This window comes from Mytilinidion resinicola (assembly GCF_010093595.1).
Source record: "Mytilinidion resinicola strain CBS 304.34 unplaced genomic scaffold BDZ99scaffold_9, whole genome shotgun sequence".
Classification (NCBI taxonomy): domain Eukaryota; kingdom Fungi; phylum Ascomycota; class Dothideomycetes; order Mytilinidiales; family Mytilinidiaceae; genus Mytilinidion; species Mytilinidion resinicola.
The window spans coordinates 1,242,721-1,255,681 of NW_022985445.1; the positions used below are offsets into that span (position 1 = coordinate 1,242,721).

General features: G+C 51.3%; 3 protein-coding genes across 3 annotated transcripts; all 3 read right to left on the bottom strand.

The window, feature by feature from the left end:
- Positions 1–295: 295 nt before the first annotated feature.
- BDZ99DRAFT_563167 (uncharacterized protein) lies at positions 296–6,947 on the bottom strand. The gene is made up of 2 exons (XM_033727360.1): positions 6,533–6,947; positions 296–6,481 (listed from the first exon to the last, which is right to left on the bottom strand). Exons 1-2 carry the CDS (start codon positions 6,556–6,558, stop codon positions 475–477), a joined length of 6,033 nt encoding a protein of 2,010 aa, XP_033577257.1. The 5' UTR covers positions 6,559–6,947; the 3' UTR covers positions 296–474.
- A 419-nt stretch (positions 6,948–7,366) lies between these two features.
- BDZ99DRAFT_308939 (uncharacterized protein) lies at positions 7,367–7,798 on the bottom strand. Its single transcript, XM_033714249.1, has one exon. It carries the CDS (start codon positions 7,698–7,700, stop codon positions 7,482–7,484), a length of 219 nt encoding a protein of 72 aa, XP_033577258.1. The 5' UTR covers positions 7,701–7,798; the 3' UTR covers positions 7,367–7,481.
- On the bottom strand, positions 7,799–12,739 carry BDZ99DRAFT_308943 (P-type ATPase-like protein). The gene is made up of 4 exons (XM_033714250.1): positions 12,192–12,739; positions 9,168–12,140; positions 8,877–9,106; positions 7,799–8,824 (listed from the first exon to the last, which is right to left on the bottom strand). Exons 1-4 carry the CDS (start codon positions 12,627–12,629, stop codon positions 7,897–7,899), a joined length of 4,569 nt encoding a protein of 1,522 aa, XP_033577259.1. The 5' UTR covers positions 12,630–12,739; the 3' UTR covers positions 7,799–7,896.
- Between the last annotated feature and the right edge of the window lie 222 nt (positions 12,740–12,961).

The window sequence follows — 12,961 nt, forward strand, 5'->3', positions numbered from 1 at the left end:
AGCACGCTACCTGCTTCTGCCACTCATTTTGCTGCTCAGCTAGACATGCACAGAAAAGCCACCACCTCACGCACTACGCACCACGCAGCCAGCCGCCGCCACACCCTCCAATTTAAACATGCAGAAGACGCTCGATAGCCCAAGAAACTCATGCCCAGGATCCCCCAAGAATGCAGCCCCAACCCCCGTGGAAATGCTGCTTCAATCGCACGAGAAACTCCACGCTCCCTCTTGTGGCTGCGCTATGTATGTCGAGTCGTGCCCATGTTTGGATAGACACGCCCGAAATGCAGATGTGCAATACCGTGCACCCCCCATGCCCGGACCCCATGCCTATGACCCGCCCGCTGACTCGCACCCCTCCACTCCCGAGCTTGACATCACACACAGCAGCACCAAGGGCCCCTCTGCAGCCGTGAAAGCGTCGAGAGATGCTGTCCACGAACGCTGCGCTGTCCAGGAGCTTGTCCGCACTCAACCCGGCCTCGGCTTCTTCGTGCGGTCGACTTTGATAAAGGGATCAACCTCCCTTTTGCGCTTCGGGGCGGCGATCCGCGGTCGAGGAGGTGGAGCTGGGTTCGGCTGCCCGCCTGTCGCTTGCTGTCGTCTGCTGTCGTCCCCGGCCTTAGTCAGGGCGCTCGGCGCAGGGACAGCAGGGACAGCCTCTTTCTTCGGGCCGTTGCGGGCGCCACCCGAATGCGGCCTTGGTGTGGACCGTCTACTGCCTTTGCTGGACGCGTTGCCGTCCGCCGACGATATGTCTTTCATATCTACGTCGTCGTCGTCGCTGAAGTCTAGCTTCATTGCGACGTCCTTTTTGACCGCCTCCGCTGTCAAACCAAGCACACTGCCTGACGAGGGCTGCCGAGAGACGCTGTGCTCCTGTCCGTACGAGGGATACCCGGCTGCTCGCGTCTCCTGCTTCACCTGTCCCCCATAGCTGGCATTGCGAGAGGGGCCGGTTGATGCGTTCATGGGCGTACTTGGTTGCCCGTATGCGCCCGCATTCACTGCGCTATTTTTGGCTGGGAACGACGATGAGGGCTTTTGCAGCATCGCCGTGAGGTTACCTTGAGTGTATCTATCCCTGGCCCGCGCATCATTCAGCAGCTTGTTCCAGAACTCGCCACGGCTCAGATTCTGTGCATTGCCAAGCACCCAGAGTGACGACTTCGCGCGTGTCAGGCCGACGTTCATACGCCGGATATCTTGCAAGAATCCAACGCTGCCTTTGGGTGAGGCTCTGACGCAGGAGAAGATGATGATCTCGCTTTCTCGACCTTGGTATGCGTCTGTAGTATTGAACTCAATCGTGTCGAAGATGCCTTCTCCGTACTTCCGAGCGAAGCGATTCTTGAGTTCCCGCAATTGGCTCTTGTATGGTGTGATGATACCGATTTTGCCTGCGAAATCGTAGTTTTTGAAGTCCTTGGTCAGCCGATTGAACAGCTGCATAGCAACGTCGATCTCTGCAATATTGAAGATGGAATGGCCAGACGACGCAGATTGATGCTGGCCTTGGACGTCGAAGAATCGATAGGGCGCGAGCAAACTGCTGCTGTGCCACGGGCGCTGTCGGAGGCCGGCCATGTTGTCGCCGTCGAGCAGTCTCCCATCATAGAAGGTCTGGCTCGGGAACAGGCTAATTTCGGGATGCATACGGTATTGAGTGTCGAGTAGATGAACGTCGTCCTGATGATTGCCTTGCATACGAACGAACAAGCTCTGCTCGTACTGAAAACGTTTGGCTTCGGCCGAGAAGACGGTAGGAGGGAGCTGCTTAGGATCCCCGACCAGAATACACTTCGCACAGCCGTATTTGAGGGGGATGAGCGCACTCATCTCAACACACTGAGCTGCTTCATCGACGACAACGGTTTCGAACTCGATGTTGAGATTCTGGAACATGTCATGACCACTACCGCTAAGTGTGGCGCAAATGATGTCAGCACAGTCCAGAATTTGCTGCTGGGCGCGACGTCGATTCAATTCTTTTTCACGGAACTCAAGCTTCTCGTTGTCCTTTGTGTTGTCGATCTGCGTCCCGAGCTGTGTTTTGCGTCGGCGGAGAGCATTGAAGTCGTCCTTGAGCTTTACAGCATCATCTCCCTTGGCCAAGCCAGCATCCAGCTGTTCACGGACTTGACGTAACTGTTCTGATATGGCTTGGTGTTCCTGGAAGAGCTTTTGCGTCTTTTCCCTGTCATTTGTTCCATTGGACGAATTCAGATTGAGTTTCTTGTTGACGAGTGCCTCAAGCGTCACGTCGACAACATTGGCATTGATAGCATCGCTGCGACCCAACCTCACGATGTTGACCTTGCGAGTCTGCCCGCTGAGAGTTTTGATGCCATCCTTGAAACGCATCACCAATTCGTCAACAGCTGCATTACTAGGGGCACAGACCATCAACTTCTTAGGTGCTGTCTCTGGCGCCCTCTGACCATAGCCACCGCTAACCTTCGGAAGGGGAATCGTGGTTCCTTGCTGCCGAAGGCTATCGGTCAGAATTGCTCCAACGATGGCGACGATCGTCTTGGTTTTTCCAGAACCTGGAGGACCTTGGATCAAAGTGAAGGCATCATTGTCGATAGCAGACTTGATAGCTTTTGCTTGTGCCTTGTTGACATTGTAATTCGTGATGAGTGGCTCCAGCGTTTTGTCGCTGTATTTGAGTAGCGGCGAAGGCTTTGCTTTGATGATCTCGTCACAAAGGTCGTAGTATTCCAGGCCCAGCAGAGCACCATACTCACGTTCGAGAGGCGTAATCGATTGCAACTTGGCGCCAAAAACCGTGCCTTTCGGTACCAGAGCATTCTGTAGCGGGTTCCCGGGCATGACGCGATACACAACCTCAAGATGTTCCTTTTTCCTCGTGATTCGGAAGACTCTGGCTAGGCAATGAGGGTCTTTTGCAGATTCGGTCATGTCTTGGTTTCCCGTAGACACTATCGATCTGTGCAATAGAACAATGTCGCCCTCTGAGAGATTGAGGTCCTTGTTATCCATGTGAGTCATGGTACTACTAACTTCTTGGAACATGTCGACGCTCGAACGTGCCACGACTTTGATCTCGTACATCTTGATATTGTTCTCTTCGCGTGTCTTGACAAACCCTTGCCATGCTTCCAGGGTGAGAAGAGGTTCGAACGTTCGTTGATAATCCACGGGAGTGCGGAATGAGTTCGGTACTTCAGAGTACATGTCTGGCCGGGACTTGGGTGGGTAATGTCCGTCATGGTAATAGTCCCAGGCTAGTATGACCTTGTGCAAAGGCGTTAGATCTGGAGCAAGCCGGGCTCGCATATCCTTAATTGACCGAATAACCCTCCTCTTCTTTACTGGTCCTTGTGGCACTGGAACAGTCGTAATATTCGTCTTGGTGGCGGTGTCCCCTGCAGCCTTCTTCTTCTTCTTCTTCTTATCACCGAGCCCAAAGAGCTCAGCATCAAGAGAATCATCACTATCACTCTCATCTGACGACACCATCATACCCTCTCCCTTAGCAGCATGGTCTTTGCCCAACACGCCAATGCCGTCCAGCCCAGATCCCGCTTCGGCGGTGTGATCTGAATAGCCTCTGATATTCTTTTTAGCTTGTGCTACAGCGAGCGCATCCCTCTTCTTCTTTGCCTCTTTTTCGGCTTCTCGTTTGCGCTTGAACTCGGATTGCTCAGCAGCTTTGCTCGCTGCTTTCTTCTCAGCGGCTTTGAGAGTGGCAGCCGTTTTTGAAGCTTGCCGGGCTTTGAAAGCTTCTGCACCGCGAGTGCTATCGGCAATCAGCCTTGCATGCTCCTCGTTGATAGACCGCGGTTTGGATTCTGGCTTGGTGAGACCAGTGGTAAGCCAGCTGCTTAGTTGCGCCTGTTTCTGGACGATCATGGCCTCTTCAGTCTTCTTGGTCGAACGCCCTATGTACGTCTCAAACGCTTGCTCCAGCTCCGCCTTGCTGATATCGCTCAACTTTGCTCTGGTAGACCCGTCGAGCACGCTCTCCACGTAGAGCACAGCTGGATCATCTACTTCGATAGAGACCTTCTTTAGTCGAGTAAGTAGTTTGCTGATGAGAGACACGGAGATTGTGCTAAGCCAGTCGTCACGCAGCCGCAGCCACTTGGCAATTGATTTTACCGTTTTAGCGGGATGCTCCAGTAGCTCCTTTTCTGGGTTAAATCGGTGGCTGTCGTCTTTAGAAGAAGGCTTGGCGGATCTAAGTGCAGAAGCGAATATACTACATTGGCCAAACAATTGGTCGGCAAATTGCATAGTGTCCCGGCAAAACTCCTTCATTTCCTCTTTGTTGTATCCCATGTTACTCCAATCTTCCGTGGTCCTGAAGATAATTGCCACGGCCAACCACATATTCTCCCAGAGCGTCGTGGTTATCCTGGCCTCCGACTCCGATAGTTTGCGGCTACGGAGAATGCCATCTTGATCATTGCAAAGAACCTCGATGATGTCGCGGCATGCTTTCAACATGCTGGATGCTGGAGCAAATACCCTTTTCCGGAAAATACGTCGAAGAGATGTGGCAAAGCTGGTAATGGAATTGGTAAAAAAGGCTAGAAGCAAATGTTTAATGGCATCTCTTCTTTCATCCATGGAGCTTACGATCTTGAGTAGCTCCAGGGTCGCTTCACGTGTGTCAGGCTGTGAGGAGAAGATTGTGGGGATGACGGCCGACGCAGAAACCGGATTTTCGAAGAGGCCGTCCAACTTCTCAGGGTCAAATTCGCTGAGTCGCTCGACAGCAGCAGTAATCGTTTCTGAGGCATCATCGAAGCGATTATTGAAATGTCTCAAGGCTGATGAAAGCACTTGGACTTGTCCTTCTTTTTGCCTCCTGAAAAATTTCTCTAGCCCGACGAGCGATTTTCCCCCGATCAACAGCCGGATGGCCAGGTCCATGTTCTCAACGTCGATAGCTTTGATAATGGCCTTCCATATCGGGGTTGCTTTGCTTGGCCCGGTAGGTGCCGGTTGTTTGTTGATGATAGCCTCTCTTTCATTCTCCAGCGAGATACATTCCAAATTGAATGCATGCTGTATGACTGAAAGACCCAATCTCACCTCACCTGATGGTGCCTTTACGCCTTCTACCTGCTTGATGCCTGATATTATCTTGTCGATGTGAGTCGCTAACATTTCGAAAACATCAGCGACGATAACCTGACCGACGAAAGGGGCACTAGGATTGCAAAGCTTCCTTAAAGTGTAGTCAAGAACCTCAAGCCCGAGTTTGAAGCAAGATGCCCGGCATGCCCAAGAGAACTTTTCGCCCTGAAGACGACCGAAGAATTGATGGGCCAGCGCACGACAGACGGGGGCAATGTTCGATGGTTTTATGGAATCGAGGAGTGGCATTACCCATGAGAAGGATTCTTCGAGCTCTTCAAGCCCACTCATGTCATCACCTGTGAATCCCATCAGGATTTTTCGTAGTGCTGGGCTCCCGAATATCTGTTCCACAACTACGACTTCCGAGATGGCGCCCATTGCATCCCAGAAGTCTGCCGGAGACTTCTGCAACAAGAGCTCAATTGTGTGCTGCAGGTCGTTGAAGTGCGAAGAATCCAGCGATAGATGGTCTAAGCAGAGTGTGTAGAATTTATACTCGAGAGCACGTAGCCCATGCGTAATGAGATCTTTATCCAGCCTCGCTACGATGAATCTCGCGCCCGTCCAGAACGCGGGGACAAGATCTATTTCCAATGCGTTCATCTGCACGCGTCCCATTGCGTCTTGCAGATACCTACTGACCGCCCAGTCAAACTCAGTCCTCGTGAGAACTCTCTTCAGCTTCGTCCAAGAAAACAAGGCCCAATCTTGGCGAACTGTGTTTGCGGTGAATAGAAATCTTGTCATAGCCGGAACATATGTGTTGAGTCTGACACGCCTCTTGGTTTGTACGAGCTCAAAGGGTTTGTCGAAATGTTTCTCTAAGAGTTCGTCGTTTTCCAGCATAGCAGCACAGCTCAGAGTCTCGAAGAAGGCATATATGCCTTTATTAGTCAAGACATCGATGCCGCGTTTATCTGGTTCCGCACGCAACAAACTAGATTTTGCGGTCTCCAGGCCTTGGACTATTCGCTGAATGCTGATCTGATCGAGCTTTTCCAGGAAGCTCTCAACATCGTCGTCTTCGAACCGTTCCGCAAGCCTGAACTTAAGCTCGCCCCGCGATTTGTGGAAGATGCGGACGCAGACATCACAGTTGGTCAACTGGTCCCTCAATCGCTTTTGTATCTCTTCATGATATGGCTCGGCATCTGGGCCATTGAAGGCCAATATTTGAAGTGCATCCAGGACAAGCCACTTCCGCTCTTCGGCTTTCTTGATTTTCGCAGTCCGACGCACCCTCTCCGCCTCATCAAAGTTCTGTTTACTCCCAGCAATGTCCTCCTCGTAGTATACTCCTGCCTCATCGCGGGCATTTCGGGGGCAGAAGAGGTGGAGGTCCGCAGGAAAGCGTTTTATTTGTCTATTGTCAATTAGAATGAGGTAGTGGCGCTGGTTCCGAATCGTGACTTACTCTATCTTGTCAATGATTTCCGCCATGCTTGCAGATCTCGTCGGCCGGAGTAGAGCTGAGGGTCAGGCAAGCGATGCGAGCCTTCCTGTCGTTGCTGCTTCGCAATGAACTACCGGAGTTGAAGGATGTCCGCGGCGCTCATTTTATAGCCAAGTAGGTGAAAGGAGCAGCAGGTGATTATCTAGCTTCGTCCGCTGTAGCTAAGAATCAAACAGTCACCAACTGCGGGTTGTTGGTAAGGCAAAGTAAGTGTGGGCGGTTTCGAGAGCGGAGGTGAGGTAATAGTAGGATAGCGAAAGTAAGTAGTGTGTAGCTCTAAGAGTCAGGTGGAGGATTAAAGGTCGCCGATTTCACTTATAGGCAATGCAGGCGTGTCCGTGAAGTTCACAAGTGAGAAGCGGTAGAGGTGTTGGATTAGGTAGTAGGGTTGTTAAAGAAAGCCGCAGGAGGTGCCAGGTAGTACGCGACTTAATTCTCTTGGCGCGTATTCGTGGTCCACCAAGCTTTTTCTCCACATTGCATCGGACGAAACATTTAGTCATACCATCACATTCATTACGTCTAGTGATGATGGCTAGTATCATCTTTGATACTTGGAAGGGTGTCTTGCTGAAGGTTTTTACGCGCGTTACAATCACACATTCATTTAGAAGAGCGTGCATATTCAGGCATCACCATTTGAGAACAAATCTGATATATCTCAGCCATAATATTCAATAATTCTTGTACATACTCGACAACTACTCAAGCATACGCAAACATGCACTTGCACGCGCTATATGTACACTCTCTCCACCTATCACTTGTACCACCACATAAGCAGCAAAAGGAAAGATAGGGTCCTCTAGTCTAAGCGTTCACAGCGTCAATCGCAAGCTGCAAAGCCCAGCAAATCACAGTCAACCAAAGTAAGAAGCGTATGATTGAACAAGCGCAACTTGGACTTTGTTCATCGGCGCGAACAATCTGAGAGACAGGACATGAGGCGCCCACAACATCTCCGAGAGCGGAGTATGTATTTGCGGCGCAAGCAAAAGGGCAAAAGGTAAAAATGAGAACCCAGAAAATAAAGCAGTAATGCGCATGTCTGAGCACCTACTCCAAATGGAGCTAAAAGCAAATAAACCAAGGGTCCAACTGGACAACGCCGAGTGCCATGTAGTAACATACAGAAAGCTGAAGGACAGCAAAAGGGAAAGATTTTGTGCAATAGCCAACACCAGCAACAAACGTCAGCGGCCGTGAAAGCCCGGGATAGGGAATTTATTATGTACAGCCGTCGTGAGGGGGAATATCGATAAACTCGAAGATTCGGAGTCGTAAAGTAGGTAGATGGATGATTAGGTGGTTAGGTTGGGCGATGCTTATTTTAGATGCTCGGGGTCCTCATCCTTCGAGCTAGTCGGTCTTCTCGAGCTCAGTGCATGCCGTAATCGACTAAGTTGTCCAGTACGCTGACCCGTTTGACTCTGACTAGATTCGATACGCGTTAGCAATGCAGCAGAAGTAAATTCGTTACTTTGCTCAAAGCTTGGCCTGACCCTGTCCATCGAAACGCGTGCCCGGTCGAAGGACGGTCGTGGGCGATCCAATGATATCCTATTGGGAATGGTATCCAAAGAACGCCTGTAAGTGTAATCGGTGCTGTTGCTTCCGTTCTGACTCCTCGGGTTGTGTGTCGTAGAGGTCGGAGCTACGGACGGAGGGTATATGGGTCGCATATCATCCTCAACAACAGGTGCCTCGGGAGTCTTCTTGTTCAACTTGGAAACATCTGATGATGACATGGAAGCGACTTTCTCCGGAGGTGGTGGTATAAAGTCATCGTTCTCCTTGAGGTAATCGAACTTTCCTTGGCGAACTTGTTCGCGAATGATGTCCACGTCATAAGGAAAATAGATCTTCTGGGTAGCCTTGACCACAAAGCGGGGCAGGAGACAAATGACCACAGCCAGAAGAAGCACGGCCCAGAAAGAGAGCGATCCATAGACTTGGGGCGCCGCTTTGTAGAATGCGGCACTTCCGGTACCAGAGGTCCACACTCCAGTCCAAAACCATGTCAGAAGACAACTGATTGCCACGATGAGAAGCATTAGCCAATCCCACCGGTAGGTGTTGAAGAGAATGTAGAAATTGGCGGAAAGGACCGCGATCGTGGCGACGTAGACACCCATTCGCTTTGTGTCATCAATTCCCAATCCGTTTGATGAGTTGAAAGTCGCAGGGGAGAAGAGCAAATACACCATGAAGAACGTGACGATTGACTGGTAAAATCCGTCCGCCATATACATCCTGGCTGTACGTTAGCATCACTAAACCATGATAAGGAACAAGAAGGTCTCACCAGAATTTAGGTTGCGTCCACTCCTTTCGCTCAATACCTCTGCGATATAGCTGGGGTACAGCAAGCGAGACTTTGTCGTCGACGTCCTGGTCTAGAACACCCATCAAGATGACGGGAAGGGAAGTGAAGGCAAGATTGAAGAGAATGATGTAGGTGTAGTCGAAAATGTACGAGCAGTCGTAGTTCTCGTAAATCTGATACCAGAACAGCGAAAACGTCCAAACAAGGTTCTGTATAGCGTTAGCATTCCATAATAGCAGCTGGTAAGAGCAGCGGCCAGAAGCTTCTTACCTTGTAGAAGAAATTGGCAATGGTCTCTGCCAGCCTGCGATAAGACCATCGCCCATGCACAAGACAGAGTCGAGTGAGAAAGCGGAATTGGCCAATGGCATAATCGGAAGACATCACAGCTTGTCTGCCCTCTTCACCAGCAATACCGACACCTACATGTGCTTCTTGAATCATGGCAACATCGTTCGCGCCGTCACCAATTGCGAGTGTAAGACAGTCCAATCCAGTTTTGACCATATGGACGACGGCGGCTTTTTGGCTCGGACTGACTCTGCAACAAAGCACCGAGCGACACTGTTTGCAGAGCAGGAGGAACTTCTGCTTGATAGAATCGTTCAACACGAGTTTCAATGAATCACCATCAATGATGATGGCATGGGTCGGGTCGGGAGGTTCGTGATTGTCTTGTGCAGCTTTGAGTTCTTCGTCAGATCCGGTCATGTTGAAAGTCGCAAGATGTTTGTCTAGCTCGGCTTCCGCAGTCGCCAAACTCTCGTCTTCGATCTTGAAAACAATCAAGTCCATGTCGTTGTCGAGGAGATTGCAAGAAAAGCCAATGTTGATCGCAGTCTCAACCTTGTCACCGGTGAGGACCCAGAGCTTGATTCCGGCTTTACCAAGCAAAGATATGGCATCGGGAACACCGTCTTGCAACCTGTCCTCAATGGCGGTACCACCAAGAAGCATGAGTTCTCGTTCAATCGAATCGGCAACCTCTTCGAGCTTCTCTTCGCGGTTGGCAACAGCCCCGGCAGCAATATCATGTCGTCTATTCCATTCCTGGTATTCTTCCTCGTCGAGTTCTCGTTCAGCAATGCAAAGCGTTCGTAGACCTTCACGTGCAAACATCTCGAGGTGCTCCGCAGTGCTTCGCCTGAGTTCTGGCTGCATGCCACTCTTCAATCTCGAATAGATTATGCTGTCCGCTCCTTTGCAGAATAGCATAAGCTTGCCGTTGGGCATCCTAATGATAGCGCTCATACGTTTCCGCGTCGAGTTGAATTCTAGAGTGTTCAGGACCCTATAGGACGATTCCTTGCCCATTACGTTGAGATTGATGTCTTCTCCACTTCGGCCAAGGACAGTGAACCCAACGTCGCGAGCTGTAGCTACTAGCGCAGCCTCATCGGGAGATTGGGCTTTGAATTCGATCCTAGGAGGGTCGCCCGGGGTTCTTTCGGTGATTACCGTGTGACACAGGGCCAAGGCCAGCATAAATCTCTCGTTCGCTTGTCGTTGCTCTTCACCCGATTCTCCAGTGAGGTCAGCAATATAGTCGGGGGCAACAAAGGTAAGGTCCTCGTCTCGCAGGTAAGGATTGTTGTGCATTTGGCGAATTGACTCAATCATTCGAACGCGATCGCGGGCAATTTGTTCGCGAGCACGGGCGCCCTCTTCTTCAACGTTGATCCCTTGTCGTCGTTGCATGCCAGCTTGAGCCTCCGTGTAGGCCTCTCCGTAGGGAACGCCGTTTACTGTGGCTTTCTTGAACTCCATGACGTTTTGCGTCAAAGTGCCAGTCTTGTCTGAGAAGATGTACTCAATCTGACCCACATCGTCGGAGATGTTCCAAGACTTCGGAGTACACGGGTAGTCAATCTTTTCGTAGTACATGTGGACGTCGCTGTAGATGAAGACGGCTTGTAACGTACGGATGATCTCGAGGGTAATGTAGAGCGAGATAGGAACCAAGTTCTGGAAGAGGATGACACCGGCCCAGAAAGTAATAAAGCCGTCTAGAGGCGGGGAACCACCGTAAGAACCGTACTCAAATAGAGCGTGGCTCGTGTCGTCTTTAGCCCAAAAGACTCCTTGTACGATGCCAGAGATCAAGCACATGAAGAACAAGATGATGAAGTTGTACACAACGTTCCAGTTCAGGTCCTTGGAAATTTTAGCGCGTTTGCTAGGAGTTATGCCTGAATTGATCATGATCTTCGTTTCGTCTCCAGTGAAAACGACGACACCAAGAGCCCATTCGGTGTTTCGCAGGTTGCAACCACGAAGAAGCAAGTTGTTGATTGTTATAGGTTCGGCCATATCCGTGGTAGGTAGATCGGGGTCCCTGGGATCGCGTTGAGCCCATCTTATGACTGCGCTGTAGGAGTAGAGATTGGAATGAGGGCCTTCGCTTTCGATCACAAATGAAGATTTCTCGCAATGACGCGCGTGCCTCACATTTTCAGAGCAATGCAGCGCCTGTCGGACCTTTAGATTAGTTTCGCCGTCTAGATTCTTCGTTTCAACATAGCAAGCCCCGTCAGCTTCCGAGGTGGAGAGGACAACGACGTCGGCTGGGATTTCTTCGTCGTTGTACAGACGAACAAAGTCTCCAACTTGAACATTTTTCCAGTAGTCCTTCTTGAACCTAGCTGTGTCCGGGGTAGTTTTGAAAGGATCTATGATGTTGCCATAGAATTTCCTGGCTGGCGCGGTGGAGTCCCGCTGCGCGGGCTGGCCCTTCGCTCCAGGCCGAATTCCTTCGAAAGTGACAGTCGTCTGGGGATGACCCTCAATGTCCAGCGCATCAGGAGGCGGCCCTTGGCCTGGGACCGGGGAAGGGACTGGAGTCATCTGGATGCCCTCCTGGCTCCCAACAGAAAGGAAGGACTCTCTTCGGGAGATGGCGGAAGCTCTTCTCGTCTCGACTGAGGGCCTCGACTCATCCATGGACCTCTCTTGCCAGCTCTTGCCTTTCTCCCCTTTGCTCTTTCTCTTGTTCATCAGCTTCCAAGTTGAAATGATGAGCCTTGTAGTAGCCTTCTTGAATCGTCGCCACAGCGAAATCTGGTTCTCTGCTGTGTTGACATTATTGAAATCCACCAATCTGTGAACCGGAGCATTATTCAGCTCATTGTCAAGCACGGTTCGTCGCCAATCTTCAACTGCGTCCTTGACTGCGGTTATGGTTATGATCACGATCAGTGGAACCGCGTTCAGTGCTGGATTCGAGGCGCCAAAAATTTGGAAAATCTATAGAGCGATTAGCTACCGAGCCGTACAAAGGAGGGATGTGGCGCATACTCCAAGGATAATGATGAAGAGGAAGTACACGTTGGCAATGTTATGGAACTGGAACCACAGATTCTTGGGTACGAAGCTTATGGCGGTGTACTTTGCAGTCCGTATTTTATTTCGGGAGTAGGAGGCCTTTGGGTGTCCATCTTCGTCCCTCTCCTCCGCCGGGAGCGGAATGTTAAAATATACCCTCCTACTGGTGTCCTGCTCATCGCTTCCGGTTTCTGAGCCACTCTCGGGGGCATCGCTTTCCTTGCCCGTGGTGTTGGTAGTGCCCGAAGACTCGCGCTTCTTTTCAGTCGAGGTTGTTCGGTTGTGGAGACGTTGTATGAGCGACGCCCGTTTCTTGTCCCCTTTCGTGCCCCCTGCTCTATGTGTCGCCCATCGTATCCTTTTCACGGGATTCGAGACCTCGTTCTCGTCCTGGGTCGGGTCGAAGGCCATTGCGTTGGTGAGCCGGTTGGCAGGAGAGGCTGCGAGGCGAGCTCCTCAGATGCCGTGTCGCCGGCGACGGCCGGATAGGCTTCTACGCCGCAGGAGATGCCAATTCGCCTGGAGGGACAGGTGCGGCAACGTCGATGGTCGTTTATCGCTGGTTCCGCGCGCTCTGGGAGGGGTGGCGGAAGGGGGTGCGGTCAATCAGATAGGAAGAAGCGTTGATACAAATGAGCGGCAGTTCCACGAGGACCATGGGCGGCGCGGATGGCGACGGGAGAGATGGTTACGGAGAGAGTATTAGAGGAAAGGCGGTCGCGGCGAGGTCGGCAGGGGAGGTT